The sequence below is a fragment of the Lissotriton helveticus genome, chromosome 6 (assembly GCF_964261635.1).
Source record: "Lissotriton helveticus chromosome 6, aLisHel1.1, whole genome shotgun sequence".
Classification (NCBI taxonomy): domain Eukaryota; kingdom Metazoa; phylum Chordata; class Amphibia; order Caudata; family Salamandridae; genus Lissotriton; species Lissotriton helveticus.
In genome coordinates, this window is record NC_136067.1 from 1,892,068,298 (window position 1) to 1,892,091,819 (window position 23,522).

General features: G+C 44.5%; 1 protein-coding gene across 1 annotated transcript in view; it reads right to left on the bottom strand.

The window, feature by feature from the left end:
• The window catches only part of LOC144763857 (zinc transporter ZIP9-like), a 110,048-nt gene extending 89,793 nt beyond the window's left edge, over window positions 1-20,255 (bottom strand). The window contains exons 1-2 of the mRNA XM_078649839.1: window positions 19,338-20,255; window positions 7,945-8,050 (exon numbers count right to left, since the gene is read on the bottom strand). Of these exons, the coding sequence (XP_078505965.1) occupies window positions 7,945-8,050; window positions 19,338-19,433 (202 nt within the window). The 5' untranslated portion in view covers window positions 19,434-20,255. The remainder of the gene's footprint in view (window positions 1-7,944; window positions 8,051-19,337) is intronic.
• Between the last annotated feature and the right edge of the window lie 3,267 nt (window positions 20,256-23,522).

The window sequence follows — 23,522 nt, forward strand, 5'->3', positions numbered from 1 at the left end:
TGCTGTTACACCATCCACTTCTGGATGTCCAACGCCTACCAGAAGGTCAGCCCAACCAAGACAGAATTGATGTTCTTTGCCAAGAACTATAAATAAAATACAGTACAAACCCGGCTCAATGTCATGAACCTTGACGGCTTCAAACCCAAACTTTCACTGAATGCCAAATCACCTAGATTTACCCTGGACACCAAACTCACCCTTAAGAAACACATTGACAAAAACAAAGACGGCGTGGTACAAGCTCTCCTAAGGAAAGTCAAACCATTTCTACCAGCAAGTCACATCGGAACTGCTGTACAGACCCTCATACTCATGCATTTGGATGGTAGTGATGCCCTACTTCATGGCCTCCCACACTCCAGACTGCCACTGCTTAGGGGCATCCTACATGCTGTAGCACATCTTAGACCTGAAGGAATATGATCACATCACCCCAATCCTGATGGAACTCCATTGGCTCCCCTTGCCGTCCAGCACCATCGTCAAGACCAGTGGCATAATTTACCAAGCTAACACATCTAGCACCTTTCTTATCTTGCAAACAAGTTCACCATATGTTGCAGATCTGCACACCCACAACCAGGACACTAACAGAATGTAGACTAAGAAGTGTAAAAAAAAAAGACATCAGGCTTTTCCATCTATGCACCCAGGATTTGGAACAACATCAGTGTATCCATTAGGACGCATCATCCCCCAACGATGCTACAATTTAGGAAAAAGTTGAAGACTCTTCTCTTTAAAGAACACTCATCACAATGCATTAATCACCCACAACTCATCTCCCTCTAATTTTACTAAGTGTACATTTATAGTTAATACTTCTCTAATCAACTGATATCTGTTTATCTAGTTTGATTGCTTCTTGTTTCAGATGTTAGAGATTAACACCTGTTCTATTTGATTACGTCCCTCACAGATTTCACTGCTCATTTAAGCACTTTTATTGATGGGTTCTTTAGCTCCCTTTTTTATCTTAATGGTTTGTTTCATTCATCTCATTGTCAAGATCAAGAAGTTTTAGGTAAAGATTCTGCTCTTTATTCTCATTTTCAATCCTATAAGTAATCTTGTGAAAAGCTTTTTGCAAGAGGATTAAACTGTGATATCTTTACTTCGTCATTAATTTGATTGTTTGATAAAGATGTACTGTTAAAATGCAGAACTAATTACCTTTTTTATTATTTTGCTTTTTCTCCTTTTCTCAAATTTATTGCAATTATATTTCCTATTTTGATTCTTTTTCTTCAAAATTGAAAATACTTCTGTCGTTTTTAATTTTTGTTTTTAATCTTCAAATTAGTATTTTCCTCTACTACACTTTTTTTTTTACCTTACTAGGATCTTTATCCATGTCTTTATGCATTACTTAATTATTCCCTAACTGTGAAATCTCTCAAGCCCTTGTTTGCCAATAGGTTCTAATCACCTTTCTTACAATCTATTGAGATTTCAGTTTCCATCTCTTTGTAAAGTAAAGCCTGGAATTGAATCTGGAGTGGAACTGATTTCCCAAAGGATCTGTAAAGTTTTTGAATGAACACTGAAGCGCAGCACAGGTTCCAAACTAGTGCTCAAGATGGAAGCAGGCTCACAGAAGGTATTCAAGAAGCACAACCCAATGGCAGGATCGAAGGATTCTGACACATTTACTTGAAGCACTCACAAAAACTATGACCAAAAGTAAATTCTGCCTGGCAAACCCTTCTGCCAACATCTCACGCCATTCATACCTTCTATATGCCAATAATTTCTAATGTTATACTGGACCAACAGTATACCACATACAGGCGACATCATGCCATGGATACCCTCAACAGGCTACAAGTTACCATTAATATACCACAGTGCAGATACCTGCCTTATGCCAAGGCTGCTTTTAAAATCCCAAAGACTGTAAGGCTGTTATGTTGCACAAAATTGCCATTTGATCAATTTCTGATAGTGATCCCATTATTCTGAACAGGACCCTCCCTTTAGGGACAATCTCATGTCTTTGGTAATTATGCTGAGCCTAGTAAAGAAGAGTTCCTATAGAGATGCTGCCTGAGCACATTGCTTAGCCCCCTTGGAGCGGGTTCTCACCTCCAAGACAGAGCGCATTCAGATCTACCAGAAAGTATAATTGTAAGAAACTGGGATGTAAGTTGCGCAGGTCCTGTGCATGTAATAGGTGCGCTATTGTCTCCTTACTGAGAACCAAGTACCCCATTGTAGCACTTTGAATCTTTCATGGTAGCGAAGCAGAGCAGTCTAACGCCTACTCAGGAGAGGTGGTGTGGGATGGTAATCTCCATCCAATGGCACGCAATAACACTTAATAAAGTATTGTTCAGTCAAAGCTTTTTATTTGGAAAAGGAAAAGTATATTTATTGCACACGCACACACTACTAAATACTAATTATTGATTTACAAACATGTACATCAGATAGATGGTAATACCTTTGGTAACACCCTCATATCATATCAGACCCCTCATGGGTCCTGAATCCCATAATCACAATACCCCTATCTAATTCAGATGTAAAAACATAATACAAGGGGCTGTCATTAGTCATAAAGCCAGCCTGTTGACTTTGTCAAGCGGTCGCCACATCAATATGTGAGAAAGAACTATTAGCTTCATCAAGCAGTCACCACATTTATAAAACAATAATCACTTGTTAGGGATTATCATTTACAAATAATGGAATCAATAAGCATATTCAAATGAATTCACTGGTAATATAAGCATTACTTTGCTTGTTAATAATCATGGTCAATAATGTATGGCAATTCAAATAAACCATGAACATGTGCCAAAGTCTTTCTTGTACGTCTTCAGGTCACATAATGCAGTCATAGAACCAACCACAGGGGTCCATGCACTCTTGAGTTGAAAAACACACAACCTCAGCTCCAAAACTGGTTACAAATGACATAAACATCTCCTGGGTTTATCCATTAAGTGCCGCCCCCAAGACTGAAGGCAAGTTTTTGGTAAACATCTTCTGCTGAAGACTGCTGCACTCCTGCAGCCTGTCCTACCATCCCTACAACACCTAAAGCTTACGTTAGTGGTTCCCCTGCCATCCTGGGGCCCCCACAATCAAAGAAAAGTTTGTAGAGGAGCTCGTGCAAGGCATTATGGGGCGCTACTTCATGCAGTAGTGAATATAAAATGAGTTGCATGTATTTGCAGAGTTTCTGTTTTGGGTGCTCTGGTTCCCCGGGAAACAAATATGTTTGGGGCATGCATGGGGAGCCCCAAAGGCCCTGCTGGCTCCCCAGTAAAGCATTAGCCTTTTGATGCTGAACAACAGCATCAAAGCATCACACAGTTATTTTGCTATTAACAGGGGGGGGGCACCCAGTCCTTTTGACTCTAGCCTGTGGCGGGTGCCATGTTTAGTCCCCCTGCTCGCAATGAGCACAGGCAGGGCTTGCGTGACCAGTCCCCCAAACACAGACATGAGGCGGGTAACGTGCCCAGCAATAGTTGGATTACCTTCTGCTTTGTCAGCCTTTGGATGATGTAGTTACCTGGGGCATCCTGATGGCTGAAACCTAGTTCAGGCTGTTGGACCTGGCCCTTTCTGCAGGGTCACCACCAAACTTTTCGCCATCACCGCTCCTGTTTTTTTAACCCGTTTTTGTTGGCTTTTAGCAATATGTGCACTTTAACATTGATAACGTGCTCGTGCTCCCTCCTTTAAGCATAGTAGAATTGGCTTACACCGGAGTGGCATATTTAATTTACTTGTAAGTCTCTAGCAAAGTGGCATAGGATATGACCCAAGGCAGGTAAATTAAATGGTACTAGCGGGCCTACAGCATGTAATGTGTCACCCACTTAAATAGCCTTCTAAACATGTCTTGCATCTACCATTGCAGCCGGTAAGAAGTTTTAAACTGCCAATTTGACTTTGCAAAATCAACCTTTTGCCAAGCCTAAACCCCCTTTTTAATACATATAAGCTTTCTCTATGGTAGGCCCTAAATAGCCCATAGGGCAAGGAGCATTCTATTTCAAAAGTTAGACATGTACTTTTAAGTTTTACATATCTTGGTAGTGAAAAACTCAAAATTAGTTTTGTACTAATGTGAGGCCAACCTTTCCCATATGATAACATTGAGTTACCTCATCACATTTAATAAGTGATAACTTTTGTTAGGGAGCAGGTAAGAATGTCATGATTGATATCTGAAGAATTGTAATTTAAAAACCTCTTTAATGGTAAAGTTGGATTTTAAGTCGGAATTCTGAAAATGGTACTTTTAGAAAGGATGCTTTCACTGTTCGGTGGCGAGCACAACATTAACACTTTTAGAAAGGTGCCATTTTCTTGTCCTAACCATTTGGTGCCTGCAGCCAATTTCCTGGGTCGCATGACTAGGTGTAGTTGGCAGTTGGCCTTTGTGTATTCTTCCTAAACAGTCACACAATAGAGGGCCTCTGTGTTGGCAGGATGGGCCATCCAAGGCAGGATGGGGGGCGGAGTTGTGCACTTCAAAGACACTACCTCAGCTCACAAACAAAGAACTTTACACTAGCCTATTTTAACTGTAGACAGACTAAGACCAGGACATGGAGGAAGGGAATTTCAAACACCTCTGGGAGTGGGATAACTTCAGAAGCTTCTCCCATTTCAAAGCTAGTCCCAGTATATAAATGGGACCCTATGATTCATTCTTCAGATCACTTCTGGACCTGTGGAGACTCAGAAGAAGGACTGCTCAGCTGCTCTAAGAAGGGCTGCCCTGCTGCCCGAGAAAGGAAGACTGGGCCTTCTCCTTGTAACCAGAACCACCAGGGTGACTCCAAGGTCTGCTGACTTTCCTCCGGTTCTGAGCTAAAGGGACAGAACAAGCTCCAGAGATCTGCCCTGCATCTATTCACCCTCCAGACTCAACTGGACCTGCCTGATCTGCTGCTGGCCTCACCTGTCACCTGTCAAATTACCATGAGTGAAACTCAGCCAATGTGAGCCCCCCACAGTAAATGTCCAAAAACTAGGTAATCAATAGTGTGGAGGACTAAATGGGTGGAACCCGTTTTTAATAACACTCCATTGTGTACATGGCCAGCGAATCAGAGCACAATCTGCCCCAAGTTATCCAATAACCCATTTCCACATTAGCATTTCCGTCATCCTTTGTTCCTGGAAGTACTATATGGTTAGCTTCTTCCCAGGCCTCCAAACAAGTAACTTGCATGGTACTTAGCTGCCTATGGAGCCGTTGCAGTTCCTCACCCTCACACATAATTTTTAAAACATCAAATTCCTCGGAAACTCAAAGAGATTATTATGTCTCTGTTTATTTATTTGTATTGTGGACACTTAATTGCTTCTGAGTACTTGAGAGGGACTTCTTCTAAAGCAAGGATTTTTATGCTTACATTGACTGGCAATGCCATTTTGGGCCTAAAACACATGTTGCTAGCATGTTAACATCAGAGAATATAGTGAATTGCTCTGCAGGGAGCAAGTAGTGCATCTTCTGACATTTCCAGGTTAAAATGTAACTAAAAGGTGAGAGCTCTAGCAGGTGATGAGATAGGTGATGGTCAGGATTATAGCTGCGAGATGTATGCAAATTTTTTGTCCCAGTGTCTGCAGTTACATGTTCATAGTTTCTGGTTTATGGGAGTTAAAATTTCTTGGTTTAGGAGGAGAGGCTGTTATAACTGATTTTACTGTCATCTACGATCTATCCTGGAGAGCAGGTGTGTGTGTTCTAGACCCGTGGAAATGCGCGATCATCCACCCATTGCTGAGGAAACCCTCCATTGACCCGATAAGGCAGAACATTACAGACCCATCTCCCCACTTCACAGGTTCAGTAAAATTGATAAATGGTGTTCTCTCTGAATTTTTGGATTCCAATAATTTACTGCACCAGATGCAGACCGGTTTCTGATCTTGTTGCAATACAGAGGCAGCCCTATGACTGGTTATTGAGGACCTTAAGAAGACACTGGACCAGGGAGGGTCAGCTGTGCACATTCTTTTGAATTTGAGGGCAGCTATTGACATGGATTCCCACTCAACTCTATGCCAGAGAATAGAAATAAATCGGAGTCACTGGGGCAGCGTTAAAGTGGCTAACTTTGTTCCTAGCCAATAGGAGGTTTCAGGACCTTTGTTAGAGATACACCAGCTAGAGATCTTGCCACAGGGCTCTTCATTGAGACCTATATTTTTTAATATGTACGTCCAGCCTCTTTCATATATCATTTGTGCCTTAGGTTTCACTATGTTATCTTATGCGGACGACACCTGGATTGTTGTATCCCTGTTGCCACAGGGCTCTTCATTGAGCACTATGTGCTTTATTATGTACGTTCGGCCTCTTTCATATATCATTTGTGCCTTAGGTTTCACTATGTTATCTTATGCGGAAGACACCTGGATTGTTGTATCCCTGTTGCCCAATACTCACTCAACCTTTAAAAGACTAACTACCTGCCTGGAAGAGGTGACCAGTTGGATGACTTTAAGCTGTCTCAAGTTAAACGGGGATAAAACAGAGGTAATGGTGACTGGACATAATCTGCCACTTTGGGATCAATTCCTCTGGCCCCTTTACTTGGTGGAGCACCTCCCTCCTACATAGGAAGTAAAAATCCCTAGCATCATTCTAGATAAAGATCTAACCATGGTCTCCCAGGCAAAGAAGGGTATTTGGCAGCCCCTCATATGTCATCAGAAAGCTGCAGGTTACTCAGAATGCCGCAGCCAGAGTTTTGCTGGGCAAGCCCAAACTGCAATCAGTATGTTCCGCGCTTGCTCAGCTTCTTTGGTTGCCTATAAACAAAAGAATAGAATTCAAGGTGCTATGTATTGTACACAAGATAAAGCATTCCCCTGGCCCACATATCCTTCAACATCTCATTACTCCATACAGTGCCCCCAAGGAACCGAGATCAAATTACCTCTTCCTCCTAGCCATTCCTAGAATCAGGAGAGCAAGAGGCGAGGGCCGTTCATTCGCTTACCTGGTCTTTAAACTTAGGAACTCCCTTCCTATCCAGCTTGGATCAGACAAAAACTTTTCTTAGTTTTAAGAAACAGTTGAAAACTCCTCTTTTCATCTAAGCAGTGCAAGACCTCATTTGTCCTCACTTGTTCGGTCAACGCTGGGAAGCCCGTTGTGGGTAGTTCTGTACACTATAGGAACTTTTTTAATAATAATAATAATTACAATCATAATAGGATAAGTTAAAGTAGAGTTATACGTCCCAGGACGTTTGCCTTCCGGTTCTGCTCTGTGAACAGATACCTACTCTATAAAAAAACAGTCTTTGCTCAGGTACACATGCAAAAATGTCTTCATGGCAGTCAGCAAACTGTCTACTTTCCTACCCTTCTTTTGATGAAAAAGTATGCAATATTCGTCAGGGGATTGGAGGAATGCTACCCACTCCTCATGTTAAACCCGCCCTTCCAAACAAATGTTTTCCCCAAGTTGTAGGTCTTGTTGTGTGCAAAGTTAATAATCATGGGGCTCTTGAACTTAGGCAAACCTAGTACTACTAAGGTATTCTAGGAACACGTCATTATGAAGAATACAGACACTGGCCCTAGTTCCACTACCCTTACTGCTCTTGGAAATTGGCAAAAGGTCAGAAATTCCTGTAAATTTGGTGAAAGACATCAAAAACCACTGCCACAATAAAGTAACTGCCCAAATGCCAGTATTGACCACCGAGTCATACCTCCCACAGGGAAAGAAAGACCATGGGGTGGCGGGGGCACCAGAGAGTTGCCCCACTTGTGCTGCCCTCTTCAAAATTATCTATAATTATTTTCCTAAAATACAAAGTCTAGTAGATTTCAACGAAGTGATGCACAGGCTTCGGTGTACTTCTTGCATTTAGCTGACCTATCCCGTTTAGTGGAACTAAATGGCTGATTGTTTTCTTCTGATGGCAACTGATAAACATGTTATATTCTGACCTCTTGAAGAATCTTCTAGAAGCTCAATCCCCTCTGGAATGATGATCGCCAGAGCTGTCCCGCACAGGAGGCCTGCGCCTAGCAAGCTCACAAAGTGCAGCTTTTGCTGTAAAAAAAAACGATTGAAAAGCTTTTTTTCGATCTCTAGGATCATAAAAGCAACATGCATTGTACAAAACAAATATCATATAAATACAAATACACACACTTACATAAAAATGTTAAATATACTTTTCCCCCAAAACAGGTCCTTTCTTGGACCAGCCCTACCAACAGCTCTATACTAATGACTTTTTACCAATAACATGAAAGTGCAAGAGCAAATACATATAATATACTGCTTGAAAATAGATAGAAGTGAAATCTATAAAAGCAGGTTGTCGCTATTTTAAAAAAATATATAAAAGTTATAAAATATGAATGCTTCATTTACCAACTAATCAATTTTATGGCATGCAGTTAACATATGTTAACTGCATGCCATAAAAAAACAACACAGTTGCAGAAACAGGAGTATATAAATGTACTATATTAAGAAACACAGTCTTATCTGGTAAGTTGTTGCTTAAAAGAGCCAAATAGTACTAATGTTCTTTGTTTGCTGTTCACCAAACCAATCTTCCAGATTGCACAAGATAATAGATAAACATCAGTAAAAGAGTGATCTACAATATAATCAAGCAACAATAATGTCAATAGTTTTGTTTTTTGTACAGCTTATGCACCCTGAGACACTAAAACAGGCACTCATTCACATGCACATGTGCAGGCACAGAGAACCCAGCATACAGGCATCCAGGCACGTGGAGATAGACAGTGGAGTTACCTGGACTCCATACACACACGCTGAAGACAAAATATATACAGACAATCTCATCTCACTCCCTTGTGCTCCTTGTTACATTGGCTGAACTTCCTGCTTCGCAAAACCATAGCATGTCATTGAAAATGACATGACAAAAGATTACATTTTTTGGGTACATTGATGCAGCAGCATTGCAAAAAAACAGTACCTTCTTGCATTTTACTTAGTGAAGAGAGCTCAGTCAATGATGGTGGACTGAAATACTTCCAGTATGAAAGGGTGGCCTAGAGTGATGTCAGTCCAGTTAAGTATACAATAGGGGCAAAAGAAGGACTTTGTCTTTGGAACTTCGCTTGTGGATTGGTAATTTAAAACATGGTGGCGGTGCGACCTTCTCCCGAGGTTCTCCCTGATGCTCAGGTTTCACTATCCTACATGTTAGGTAGGTTCCAGTGTGGGTGTCGGCTTTAAACACTCCAATATTAACATCTTGGCAGGTGGGCCAGTTTTCTTTGTTTACATAATGAGTCTTTGAGGAATGGGAAGAGGTTTAGTTGTTACTAATATATTTTGTTTTCCTGGCTTGTCTTTGTGGTGTTTTCGCTTAGCTGTCACCCTCACATTTGGTGGGTGCATGCGAAGCAATCGATTGCTGGTGTGGGTATTTATACTTTCTGTACAAATTTGGAAAAAAATCTTATTCGATTGCCATTTTGTTTTGCAGCAGCAGCGGCTATCAGGATATATTTGCTGCCCACCCTATGTGATAAATCTTTGGGAAACAAAAGTAGACATGCTGTGTTGTCCTTTTAACCAGGCACCGCTGTGGTTTGCACACTCATAATCACACCAGTGATTGACAATGGCATAGCCACTGTGATGACAAGAACGTTGTTAACTTCAGAATTGTTAGAATGCACTTGCTGGGTTGTGGAATGTTACGGGAGCATTCAAGACCAGCTGAGGCCTGAGCCTGTTGGGTGGCTGGGCTGTTCTACCTTGACAACTTATTAATAAGTTCCATCTTCAAGTCTACAAGGCCTCCTTCGCATTTATTGAAGAAACCTCTTCTCAAGACCCTGCATAACCTGTGAGGTCCTTCATTTAAAGCCATTAAAGTAGGTAGAAGCTACATGCTATTCACAGTGCTTAAAAACAGACAAAGTGGGGTATGAAATGCTACATAAACATTCTATGACCATTGTTAAGATTATATAGCTCAGAGTCTCTGGAAGGAGATCTCAAAAATGTTGTTTCTCAGTTCAATTGTGCATACCATCGTCTCCTTTTAGAGTGAAGAGATGAACATTGCTTGTTGATCAGGGTACTTGCTTGGGGAATTGCTTGATGAGTGAGGAACATCCCTACTTCTAAGGGAACAATTGAAGGAAGGTAACGACACAGTCCTCCTCTTCGTGGTTCAAATCCCTTCAAATTACCATTTACCATGTGGTTTGCAGTTATAAAGATAGACAGGGGCCGGGAGCCCTCTTGACCATTGTGGGGCACCTTCATTAATGCACGGGGCACCCATGGAATTGGTTACCTCGTATAGTTATTTGCTAGTGATGGAAGGGCAGAAAATGGTCTCTTCTTGGCTACTGTAGCAGGAGTGGTTTCCAGAAGACATCCTAGTAGATATAAGAAAGGCATCTATCTGTTTGCTACATTGTACAGTTCTGTCTGCAGGTTAAAGAGAAATAACGTGTATCCTGTCTAAAGGCTGTATTGGACTCCAGCAAAAAAAAATACGGTGAATCTGGAGAGGTAATGAACATGTCCACGATGTAAAACTATTTCATTGTAATTATTTATTTAATCATATCACCTTGACCTACCGCTGTTAGAGCAGTACTTCAATTAGTAAAATTAGTGATCAGTAAGGTGTACAAAGTGTAAATGGCACAAGCGCTTCCTTGTTCCTTCCCTCCTAGACCACACTTTAGCAACAATGACAGGTTATGCCTAGTAAAAGGTGGATGATCTGGCAGAGAAGACTTTCATAGCACAGACAAAGAGAGCACCACAGTAACTAAATGTTGAGATGGAAAAGTCCTCTGCATGGTGACACGTGCAACCCTGCACTAAGTGCCCCTGTTGCATGGATAGCTGGATCATGGGCACTGATTTTCGGTCATGGGCAAACATGACTCATGCATGTGTGGAATGACCTATACGTGTTTCTTGGTAATGTGGTCAATTACGACTGGTAGGGGAGCACCAAGCGCTACACTCATAGTGATAGAGGGTTACTGCCCTTACCTGAGTTAAGTGACACAAGAGTGGCAGTAGCAGCATACCTGTTTTGAGTTAAGTAGTGCCCAGTAGTGTGAAAAGGCCTTTTTATTATCTGTTTCATTGGAGTGGTGTCTACCAACCCACTTGTAAAATTTCACTCCGGCTAACATAACTCACCCTTGGCTTACATGGTGATTGTGTGTAGCGACGGACAGAGCATGATACTAGCATGTACATGCTGGGATGTATGTGGGCATGTGCACGTTACATAACATGGAGGCCTGTGGTTTCCATTTTGGAAGCCCAAAGCCTGGAAAAGGCTAGTGGAGGTGAGGACTGCAATCCCCAGACAGATGTGGAAAGACAACCACTGGAGGAAGGGGAGACAAACATCCTCTGTGCGCATCTCACATGAAAAATTACTTTTCAATGGACCCTAGGCTCATTGTTAGGAAGATGGTGGGTCTGATAAGCTTGGCACTATAGGACCATGGAATCTTAATAGAGGAAGAAGGCTTAGGCCATTGAACTATTATGAGACATATTTCATTAGACAGCCAGGGGTGATTCCTTGTTACTCTCTTGGACTGTGTTGTGGGTCAGTCAGAAGTGAAGACACTCCTGGTGTGCAATCTGTCCCTTTGAAAAAAGGAAAGGGCATACAAGAGGTTACATCAAAAGAGTCAACGTCCACATCCCCAGTTTTAAAGGATTAGACACTAAATCACATCTGTTTTTAGATTTGGTTTATAAAGGTGGGAGCATGAGTCCCACAAGTTGTTCAACGGCACTGTTCATCAGGGGAAAGAAAAGTGCCAAGACTTTGAGCTGCTGTAACCAGGATTGAGGACCAAGTCTGACAGTCCCCCAGCTGGGTATGGGGTCATCACCCAGGAAGCCAACAACGCTTTCCCTGTACCTGTAGCTCAGGCCTACTGCTGGCATGCCAAGACCAGTTTGCATTGTAAGGAGAGATTTTTGAGGGAGCAAGGTTTAGCGGGCCCCCTGGCAAGCTAATCCAGGTAAACAGAGTATGACACGTGCGGTCCAGTTGTAACTGGTGCTGCAAAATAGCCATCTGCCCTCTTGAGAAAGTTCAGAAACCCTATTGGGGCTGCATAGAAAGTTGCTGGCGGTTGCCCGACGGCAAGTTATATTTAATATTTATTTTTAAGTTAAATAGATTTATTTAAATTTCCGTATACTTTGCCATAGGAAACTCAGCAGTCAGGCAGATATCGCTGCATGGTAAACTATTGGGAACAATTAAAAAAAAGTATTTAGCTAAAAAAATAAATATATGTTTATGTTAAATATTAATGTAATTTAATTTTAATATTTACTCTAAATGTACAAGAAAATTAAAATAATACTATAGCACTATTAAATTGATTTTGGATCACAATTGTAGTTAATCAAAATATAACGGAGGAGCCGCTGCTGGAAAGACATTGAAGACAACTCGCAGCACGGCTGAAAGAAATTCACTCTAAAAGAGAGAATGCCCTTCCATATTAAACAGAGGTTGAAATCTTTGTGAGGTGACGCTACCTGTTATTCTTTCATCTTCCAGTATTCTTCTTGATTATGCGACGATAACAGAAACACGGAGACTATGTAAAATCCTGTATCTGTAATAGCCTTTCATGGAATGTGTTGAAAAATAGCACAAGGACTTGCTGTACGATAAAGGAAACCCGGTTGTACTCCCGAACATCTGGTACCTACTTTACCTTTATGTTCCGAGGAATGGAGAGACACTTTGTATGCCCAGATGTCATGTATCGCTATGCCAGCGTTGGAACATACCACAGAGCCCTGCATAGATCCCATGCACAACAATCAAAGAAGGAAAGCAACTTCACAGACCCTAGAATACTCTCTGTACTCCTGGGCTCGATCGGCTGCACTGTCATCATCCCTGGCACCATTTCTACAGGAATCAATATCCAACCAGCTCAAACCCCTAAAATGTCACCCCTTGCTTTAGCATTAATAGCGGGGAAGGGGTGCTTTATGGGCCCCTTCTGTTTGCAACGTGATAGATAAAAGCTCATAATTATGTTTATGTGTACTGTACCTTACTATGCTCTTGTAACTGATGTAACTTCTAACGCAATTTTCTTAAATGTAAAGCGCTCTGATACCCTCTTGGGTCAAGTTTGCGCTATATAAACCTTTATAAATAAATAATTAAATAGCAAGAAATGAACATAGAATAGAAGAGCATACAGGTGCAAGGAAGAACGAAAGAGGAGTATATGGAAAAAGGGAAAGAAGAAAGGAATATTAGAAGGAATGATGGATGGATGGGAGGGTCGGATGAATGAGTGGGTGGATGAATGTGTGTGTGGATGAAAGGATGAGTGGTGGATGGATGAACAGATGAAAGGAGGACAGAGTGTAGGTACGGATGGATGGTGGGACAGGTGAAAGGATGGCAAAGAAAAGGAATGCATAGGTGGATGGACAGGTGAAAAGATGGCAGAGTGGACTGATGGATGGTGGACGGAGGGGCAGACTAATGGATGGAAGAGTGGATGATGAACTGGATGGATGGATAGCTGCCAGGATGGGTAGATGGATGGATGGATTGTTGGCAGAGTGGGTGAATGGATGAGAGAGTGGATGGATGGATAGCAGAGTGGATGGATGGATGTAGATTGAATGATGGATGAAAAAATGAATGGAATATGTAGTGAAGTAACTACGCAAGAGACTACAAGGTAAGTAGTAAGTACCGACTTTAATAGAGCCAGCAGCGTAACGGACACCTCTCAGCTGACCAGGGGGCCAACTGACAGTAAAAGAATGTCCATCTTCATAACAACATCAGAATAAAAGAACAGAATGTTAAGAGGTAAGAAACAAGGAAAGTAAAGAAGGGCTAATACATAAATGGTAAGTACAACACATCTTCCTCCTTTATCAGAACAAAAGAAATAATAAAGCAGAAAGCAAAAAGGCACTTTTACTGAGTACTCTTGGTAAGGAGGGGTAACTTATTTTTAGATATCTTCCTCAAGCTCTGCAAACTAATGGAGAACCTGTGCCAGATAAATATAAAGAAGCAGTGTGTAGACTCGAAGTTAGATATGCCAAAGAAGAAAATTTAGTGATGAATCATTACAAGTTTTATACTCACCACCAAAAGAACTATGAAAATATTCACGAGTTTGTTGCCACATTAAGAGAACTTTCTATAAAGTGCAAGCTTGGTGCCATGGCTGATGAATTATTAAGAGATCAACTGATGGTTCAATGTAATAACAAAAAGATGCAAGAAATGTTATGTGCGGCTAAAAAACCCACGTTAAAAGTAGCCATTGACTTAGCTAAGGTTATAGAACAATCTGAATGTTGCATGTATGAGTTACAAAAACACAGTACTAGCCATGACAGTATGACAGCCAGTAAGAACCGGCTTTAATAGAGCCAGCTGCGTAATGGACACCTCTCAGCTGACCAGGGAGCCAACTGACAGTAAAAGAATGTGCATCTCCATAACAACATCAGAATACAAGAACAGAATGTTAAGAGGTAAGAAACAAGGAAAATAAAGAAGGGCTAATACATAAATGGTAAGTACAACAGAATACAGAATGCAAAGGTAGAATTGTGGGTATCAGCAGACGAAGGTAGGGATGAAAAGATCTTTATAAATGGATAGATGCTTGGATGAAGAGACCAGAGAGCTCTTGTAACAAGAGTCGAGGGCTTGCTTGCTTGGTGCCATCAGAGCTCTAGTGCAAAGCAGGGGGTATTTTAATTTTCTGGATACTCCCTTGCTCCTTTTACGCAACTAAGTTATGCAAAAATGTAGTGTTGTGGACATTTGCAAACTTTCTAATGGTTTGAGGTATTACATGTTCACACGTACTGCCTCATTGTGAACACCATAGCATCTTTGAAATCAGGCGCAAGCAGGCAATACCATTGATTTCCCAAATGAAAACATGTGCATTTCAATATATAAATGCATTACAATTCATGCTGTATAAATGTTTGCCAGCCACTAACTTATTTTGTTGCGTCACTACACCTAAACAGTTGTTTCTGAGGGACCAAGCAAAGTATAGATAAAGGCTGGGGAGGGACTCCACAGTTAGGCAGAAGTGAGCAGCAGGTGCAGTGCGTCTGCAGTTGACACAGCTGCTGGATCTGTGTGTTGGTTAGCAACACCAACTGCAGCAATGAGGAGAAAGGAAGTGAAAACCTTTAGATTAGGAGCTAAATAAGAAATCCCCCACAGGTCTCAGGTGCTACCAGAAGTCATATAATTGCTTATCACTGGTTTGAGAGCATGCAGCTGTCCTTTTGCAAAAGCAGTACCTAACATGATGTGAATCCTGTGCCCCCAATCTTGATTTCTTTCCTTCATCCTATGTATTTCGCTACTTCTTTTGTTTTCTGTTCTTTCTGTCTTGCCTTATTCACTTTTTCCTTTTCTTTCCTGACTTTTTCTCATTGCTGTAATTTTCTTGTCCTGTTTTCTTCCTTCCTCCTTTCTTCCACTGTTTCTTTTTCTATTTTCACTTTCTTTATTCTTTCTTTCATACTACTACTTTTTCCTTTCTTAATCTTTTGTTATTCTTCCTTATTTTTCATTCTTCCTTGCCTTTCGTTCACTCCAGTTTTTAGGCCTCGCCTACGCAGCGCACATGCACTGCATTGGAAGAGACCTTTAGGAATCGATTCAGTTTTTCGGCTAAAAACTTGCACGCTTTGCATTGCTTTACATGGCAACGTGTGCACGTTTGGCGATTCCCCTGCGGGAGTGAGCTTTGAAACCATCTGTTTGTTATTAACTTTCAAACAGATGGTGCCCCTGCTCGCTCCTGCAAGGACAAGAGGCGCAGGCCCCCTCCTCTCTCCCCTGCCCCTAATGCCTCCTCCTCTCCTCGTCAAACTTGTTGGGGAGAGGGCTGAAACGTACAATGGAGAATGTACACACAACGAACCTTTTTAGTGAGCAGATTGCGGAGCGGAATGTATCCTTTCCGCTGCCTACAAACTATGCAAATAATTCTACAGGGAGAGAGAGATCTGTGAGGTCAGGTGGCGCTTTATCGTTCGTGGAAAGAGGTCGCGAGCTCCAGATGGCACGCGCAGGAATGTACTTTAGCCCTGATACTCCTGCCTCATGCTGTCAAGCTTGAGAGCACATCTTCCGTCACATACTAGCTGTTTAACTATCCACCCCCCTCTCTGGATACCTTTTATAGATTTTTTTTTTTTTGCTCAAAAAATGATCTGGCTCTCAAATCGAACCATTGCAGGTGTTAAACTGGTTTTGGTATCATTTGTTTCGAAATAATCTTTACAATGAGTAATGCTGTGTGTGCACTTACAGTGCATATACTGCAGAGAGGGTGGGTGGCTCGGTCTTTGGTGGTCTTGTAGAATAGCCTCACTTCTTTCGAGAATGGAGAGCTGTGAAGGGACCTTTTAAGTATGTGGGGGAAGGGCGGTGAAGCTTCTGACATCTGCATGACAAAGCTGGCGGCCTCAGCGCAGTGTGAGGTCTAGCACACACTGACCTTTGCACTGGGTTAAATGGAGAACAAGCATTGGCATAACCAATAGGTCTCGCCTTTGGGACCTTATAAGTGTTTGACCATGCAACAGTTTATGTTGTTGCACCAAGGATATTGTGCTGCATAACTAAATACTTATAAGTTCCCAAAAGCGAGACCTATTGGCTATGTGAATGCTTGTTTTCTTTATTTCGCTCTTTTCTTTAGTTTTTTTTGTACTTCCTTCTCTTTCTTTGCGTTATTTCTTTTTCTGCTTCTTATCCTTTTTCATCCTACTTTTCTATCCTTTTCATTCTTTTATCTGCTTTCCTTTTCTTTCTGTCTTCCCTTCTTGAGTTTTTTTATTTGCCCTCTCCTGCCTTTTTTTTCCACTTTCCTTTTTGACCTTTCTTCGTACCTTTAGTAGCACGCTTTCCCTGCATCCTCTGCGAAGGAGGTCAGCCAGGGGCCAGGATATTCTTGTGCCTACAGCCCTTGCCCGACCCGCACTTGATTTTACCAGCCATTATTTTTGCCCAGAATATTCGGGGCCGGGGTACCCACACTGGAATGCCAATGTGTAGGACCAGCACTCGAGCCCAAGATTGTTCTGCATAAGCAGCATCTAATTTTTAAGTACAACACTTGAAAACCAGAGTTTATTGAATGCATCTTTAATCTATATACTTACTTCCTTTATGCATGTATATACCTTACATGTACTTGGATCTATATAATTATTGCTCCCCCACCCCAGAAAAAATATACAATGCACTACCCTATTTCTCACCCTATACCTCTATCAATATCTTTAATCTATATATACTTACTTCCTTTATGCATCTATATACTTTCCATGTACGTATGGATCTATAAATGTATTACTTTCTTCTAATTCAGCATATCCAATGCCCTACCCAATTTCTCACCCTATACCACTCTCAATATATCTTCTACCTCAACTCTCTGACTCATCTCAAACCTCTTTCTACTACTCTTTCCAATGCACCTTCCTATTTCTCACCCTATACCTCTATCAATATATCCTCTACATCCACGCTCTTTCATCCCAAACCCCATACCACTACTATGATCCCCAAAATAGCCCTTTCTAGACTTTCCCCTACTCCACTCCTTCTTGCACCATCTGACACCCCTTTTACGATACCGATGCCCCAAAACAAGCCTTTCTAAACTCTTCCCTCTTACTCTCCCCCTCCTCATCCTTTTTTACTCATCCTAAGCCTCCTACTACTAGTATGACCTCCAAAATAAAAGTCTAAATCCTTCACTCTTCTATCCCTTGACTATCCTTTTGAATCAAAATAACAGACTAACATGTCCACTTCTCCAATTTCATATTTCACTATACTTATTCACCACTAAACCTTTATGGGTTCTGGAGTAGCGTGCAACTCACCGACAAAGCGCTTCAACACCCCATCAGGGGTTACAAGCGCTATATATATGCAAACCTTTTTCCCTCTACTATCCCTCCGCTACCTGTCTCAATCCAAATAACTAATATATCCATCACTCAAACTACTTTCATATTTCACTACACTAATTCACCACTAATCCTCTATAGGTTTCGGAGTAGCGTGCTACTCGCCAAAAAAGTGCTTCAACACCCCATCAGGGATCATAAGCGCTATATAAATGCCAACCTTTTTTTCCTCTTCTATGCCTCCGCTATCCTCCTCAATCCAAATAACTGACTAATATCCACCATTAAAATTACTTTCATATTTCACTATACTAATTCACCCCATGACCTTTATAGGTTCCGAAGTAGCATGCTACTCGCTGAAAGAAAGCGCTTCAACACCCCATCAGGGCCGGGGTAACAAGCGCTATATAAATGCAAATCTTTTTTTCACGCTTCTATCCTTCCGCTATCCTTCTGAATCCAAATAACTGACTAACCTATCCAACACTGAAATCACTTTCACATTTTACTATACTGCTCGCCGAAAAAGCGCTTCGACGCCTCGTCAGGGATAGTGGGCGCTATATAAATGCGATTATAATACAATACAATCTATAACGTGTTAACGCGATTGCTGCTGGACTCGGGACCCAGTCCGTCAAGCATTTCCAGATTTGGACGTCAGGCGGTTAGTCGGGCAATATACTGTGGGGGTCACTCCCCTCTAAGGATTCCCCTCATAGGCTATAGACATTAGTGGCGGGTGAGTGGTGGTTTCCTCGCAGTGCTGCTACGCACACACACGGCTGCCCCCCGGCGTGTTTGGGATTCCTCAGAAGCCCTCGGTGTGTCGTTGGAATGCGCCGTCTCCACAGACGCCGTCTCTTGTTTACATCTCCCGCCCGCCGAGGCGCGGCGCCCTCTGGGAGCTCCGCTCCGCCGGGGTGACTGGGAGCGGCGCGTGCCCCGGCTCACGAGCTGCACGTACAGGGCAGGGTACGGCGCCCCGGTCAGGGGGCAAAGGTCAGGAGTACGTCGCTGCGTGCCACTGGGCTCGAGGGGGCACTCCCTCTCAGGACACCAGGCTTTCCAGGAACATAAAGTTCAACTCTCCACACTGAGGCATATTTGACATGACAGAATAGAATATACCTTAAAGAAAGAAGCACAGTCAGTCCCAAAGAGTGAGCACACAGAAACAGATGGGTAAACAAGAAAGGAGGAGGAGGATGAGAAGTTTCACAGCTTGAAACCAACTTCACAGCAGCGGCGTTTCCCCCCAACACTAATACCCCATTTATAGCGCCAAGACAACAAGGTGGCACAATTACAATTACATGTTTAATAATGGCCACAGTCAGATGTCTACAAACAGATTATGCACAAGTTGAAAGAATGCGCTTACCTCGGAGAGTTTGATGGCCAGAGGTATGAGACCGAGGAGGAAACACCCCAGGAACATGGCCAGGGAAATCAAGCAGATCACCAGCAGCCCGTCCATGCTCACTGGATTCTAGCGCCTGGAGCGGGCAGTGCTCCGCCACCACTGGCTGCGATCAGTGAAGAGGTGCTAAGTGGCATGCAGTGAAGCTGCTGTGTCCGGTGCATTTTATGGACTCGGGCGAGTGCTTAGACGCCACCTGCATACTTAGCGCCTCCTCCTCTTCAGGCTCCTTGGCCGTCAGTGTGCTCAGCAGCAGCAGATCTTCCTCATCCTCTACCCTTGATTTCAGCGTGTTCAGATCTGCCTCCTTTTCTACCTTTGCGTCAGTGGCTCACCCTAAGAAGCAGACCCACCCCTTTCTTTGCTTTTACCATCAGGATGTCCACCAGCGGAACTACCTCTTGTCCCTTGATGGCAGTGTGTTTTCGCAGTTAGTGTGCTCAGGGTTGCAAGCTAACTTCTCTCCTACCCTGATTTTTTCTGTATTTACCCGGGACAGCATTCACTTTCCCCTCTCGTCTTTTCCCACGCTCCTTCCTCGTTTGTCTGTGTGATCGGGACTGCAGCAGCCACCCCTGCACTTTGCTGGCTGCCCTGTCACTGTTCTCGAGGATGCCGGCCCCCTCCCCAGGCTGTCAGGGAACTCAAAGCTGCAGCCTCCCTCCCCTGCCTTTCTCTGGCTGTCAGCGAGCTGGCAGGATAGCTGAACTACCGTTCTTCTCACCTTTTCCCTAGTTGCCCTGTATGTGAGGACAAGGATGCAGCGCCCGCCTCCTCTTGCCCTCCCTGGTGCTCGCCTCTCTTGCTACCCCGCTACTTTGAAGACTCCGACCCGCGTGCTCTCGGATCACGAGTCTGCCTCGGTACTCAAGCGCTGCTGCTGCTGCTATTCGCCAAGATTCCCTTTTCCTTCCACGTCGCACTTCGTGCCCCTAGCGGCAGATACAGCCCGACAAGCCCAGCGGCCTCTGAAGACGTGTATCGGAAGAAAAACATGTGGGCTGTTCTTTGATTCAAGTTTTCTCAGCAGACTGACGACATGCAAAGTCATGGGTCTTTGTCTAAAACATCGGCCTACCCCCTCTATTCAGAAAGATTCAGAGCGTCCTTGCATCTCGCCATATTTGATGTGTAGAACGTTGTCAGCACAGTACATTGTAACTCGGTCTTTTAGTCACTAGCACTTTGATAATTGTACTTAAGTTTCAGTTTTCTCAATCTAACGTTGGGCCTACATGTTCCAGAATGCAGCATGCTTTTGACTAAATAACCTACATTTGGCTAAATGAGCCACACTTGTGTGGCTAATAGGGAGATCAAGATCATTGAGCCAGATATATAAAACTATCAGGGCACAAGTCCTAAACAAGCACTTGCAATGCAATAGGTCTCGCATTAGGAAAGTGTGAGCTATTGGTATTGTAAATGAAATTTTTTTTAAATATGTGTTGGCTTTGAAAATATATAACTTAATAGCATTGTTATTCACAAAGCCAATAGCTTACACTTTCCGAGTCCTATTGGCTATGGCAATGCTTGTTGGTAGCAAGCAATGACAGTGCTGTTGTGGTGCTGAGTGATGATGTGGTTGGGCTGAGTGATGTGGTGGTGTATTAGAGTGATGTGGGGGTGTCCCAGAGTGATGTGGGGGTGTCCCAGAGTGATGTGGTGGTGTCCCCGAGTGATGTGGTGGTGCCCCCGAGTGATGTGGTGGTGTCCCTGAGTGATGTGGTGGTGCCCCTGAGTGATGTGGTGGTGTCCCTGAGTGATGCGGTGGTGTCCCTGAGTGATGTGGTGGTGTCCCTGAGTGATGTGGTGGTGTCCCTGAGTGATGTGGTGGTGCCCCTGAGTGATGTGGTGGTGTCCCTCAGTGATGCGGTGGTGTCCCCGAGTGATGTGGTGGTGTCCCCGAGTGATGTGGTGGTGTCCCTGAGTGATGTGGTGGTGTCCCTGAGTGGTGCCCCTGAGTGATGTGGTGGTGCCCCTGAGTGATGTGGTGGTGTCCCTGAGTGATGTGGTGGTGTCCCTGAGTGATGTGGTGGTGTCCCTGAGTGATGTAGTGGTGCCCCTGAGGGATGTGGTGGTGTCCCTGAGTGATGCGGTGGTGTCCCCGAGTGATGTGGTGGTGTCCCTGAGTGATGTGGTGGTGCCCCTGAGTGGTGCCCCTGAAGGATGTGGTGGTGCCCCTGAGTGATGTGGTGGTGCCCCTGAGTGATGTGGTGGTGTCCCTGAGTGATGTGATGGTGCCCCTGAGTGATGTGGTGGTGCCCCTGTGTGATGTGGTGGTGTCCCAGAGTGATGTGGTGGTGTCCCCGAGTGATGTGGTGGTGTCCCCGAGTGATGTGGTGGTATCCCCGAGTGATGTGGTGGTATCCCAGAGTGATGTGGTGGTATCCCCGAGGGATGTGGTGGTGTCCCCGAGGGATGAGGTGGTGCCCCCGAGTGATGTGGTGGTGTCCCCGAGTGATGTGGTGGTGTCCCTGAGTGACGTGGTGGTGTCCCTGAGTGATGTGGTGGTGTCCCTGAGTGATGTGGTGGTGTTCCTGAGTGATGTGGCGGTGTCCCTGAGTGATGCGGCGGTGTCCCTGAGTGATGTGGTGGTGTCCCCGAGTAATGTGGTGGTCTCCCCGAGTGATGTGGTGGTGTCCCCGAGTGATGTGGTGGTGTTCCTGAGTGATGTGGTGGTGTCCCTGAGTGATGTGGTGGTGCCCCTGAGTGATGTGGTGGTGTTCCTGAGTGATGTGGTGTTGTCCCCGAGTGATGTGGTGGTGCCCTGAGGATTGTGGTGGTGTTCCTGAGTGATGTGGTGGTGTTCCTGAGTGATGTGGTGGTGTTCCCGAGTGATGTGGTGGTGTCCCCGAGTGATGTGGTGGTGTCCCCGAGTGATGTGGTGGTGTTCCTGAGTGATGTGGTGGTGTCCCTGAGTGATGTGGTGGTGTTCCTGAGTGATGTAGTGGTGCCCCTGAGGGATGTGGTGGTGTCCCTGAGTGATGCGGTGGTGTCCCCGAGTGATGTGGTGGTGTCCCTGAGTGATGTGGTGGTGCCCCTGAGTGGTGCCCCTGAAGGATGTGGTGGTGCCCCTGAGTGATGTGGTGGTGCCCCTGAGTGATGTGGTGGTGTCCCTGAGTGATGTGGTGGTGCCCCTGAGTGATGTGGTGGTGCCCCTGTGTGATGTGGTGGTGTCCCAGAGTGATGTGGTGGTGTCCCCGAGTGATGTGGTGGTGTCCCCGAGTGATGTGGTGGTATCCCCGAGTGATGTGGTGGTATCCCAGAGTGATGTGGTGGTATCCCCGAGGGATGTGGTGGTGTCCCCGAGGGATGAGGTGGTGCCCCCGAGTGATGTGGTGGTGTCCCCGAGTGATGTGGTGGTGTCCCTGAGTGACGTGGTGGTGTCCCTGAGTGATGTGGTGGTGTCCCTGAGTGATGTGGTGGTGTTCCTGAGTGATGTGGCGGTGTCCCTGAGTGATGCGGCGGTGTCCCTGAGTGATGTGGTGGTGTCCCCGAGTAATGTGGTGGTCTCCCCGAGTGATGTGGTGGTGTCCCCGAGTGATGTGGTGGTGTTCCTGAGTGATGTGGTGGTGTCCCTGAGTGATGTGGTGGTGCCCCTGAGTGATGTGGTGGTGTTCCTGAGTGATGTGGTGTTGTCCCCGAGTGATGTGGTGGTGCCCTGAGGATTGTGGTGGTGTTCCTGAGTGATGTGGTGGTGTTCCTGAGTGATGTGGTGGTGTTCCCGAGTGATGTGGTGGTGTCCCCGAGTGATGTGGTGGTGTCCCCGAGTGATGTGGTGGTGTCCCTGTGTGATGTGGTGGTGTCCCCGAGTGATGTGGGGGTGTCTCCGAGTGATGTGATGGTGTCCCCGAGTGATGTGGTGGTGTCCCTGAGTGATGTGGTGGTGCCCCTGAGTGATGTGGTGGTGCCCCTGAGTGATGTGGTGGTGTCCCTGAGTGATGTGGGGGTGTCCCTGAGTGATGTGGTGGTGTCCCTGAGTGATGTGGTGGTGCCCCTGAGTGGTGCCCCTGAGTGATGTGCTGGTGTCCCTGAGTGATGTGGTGGTGTTCCTGAGTGATGTGGTGTGTGAGGGTGAGGGTGTGTGGGGGTGTGAGGGGGTGAGGGTGAGTGAGGGTGAGAGGGTTGTGAGGGCGAGGG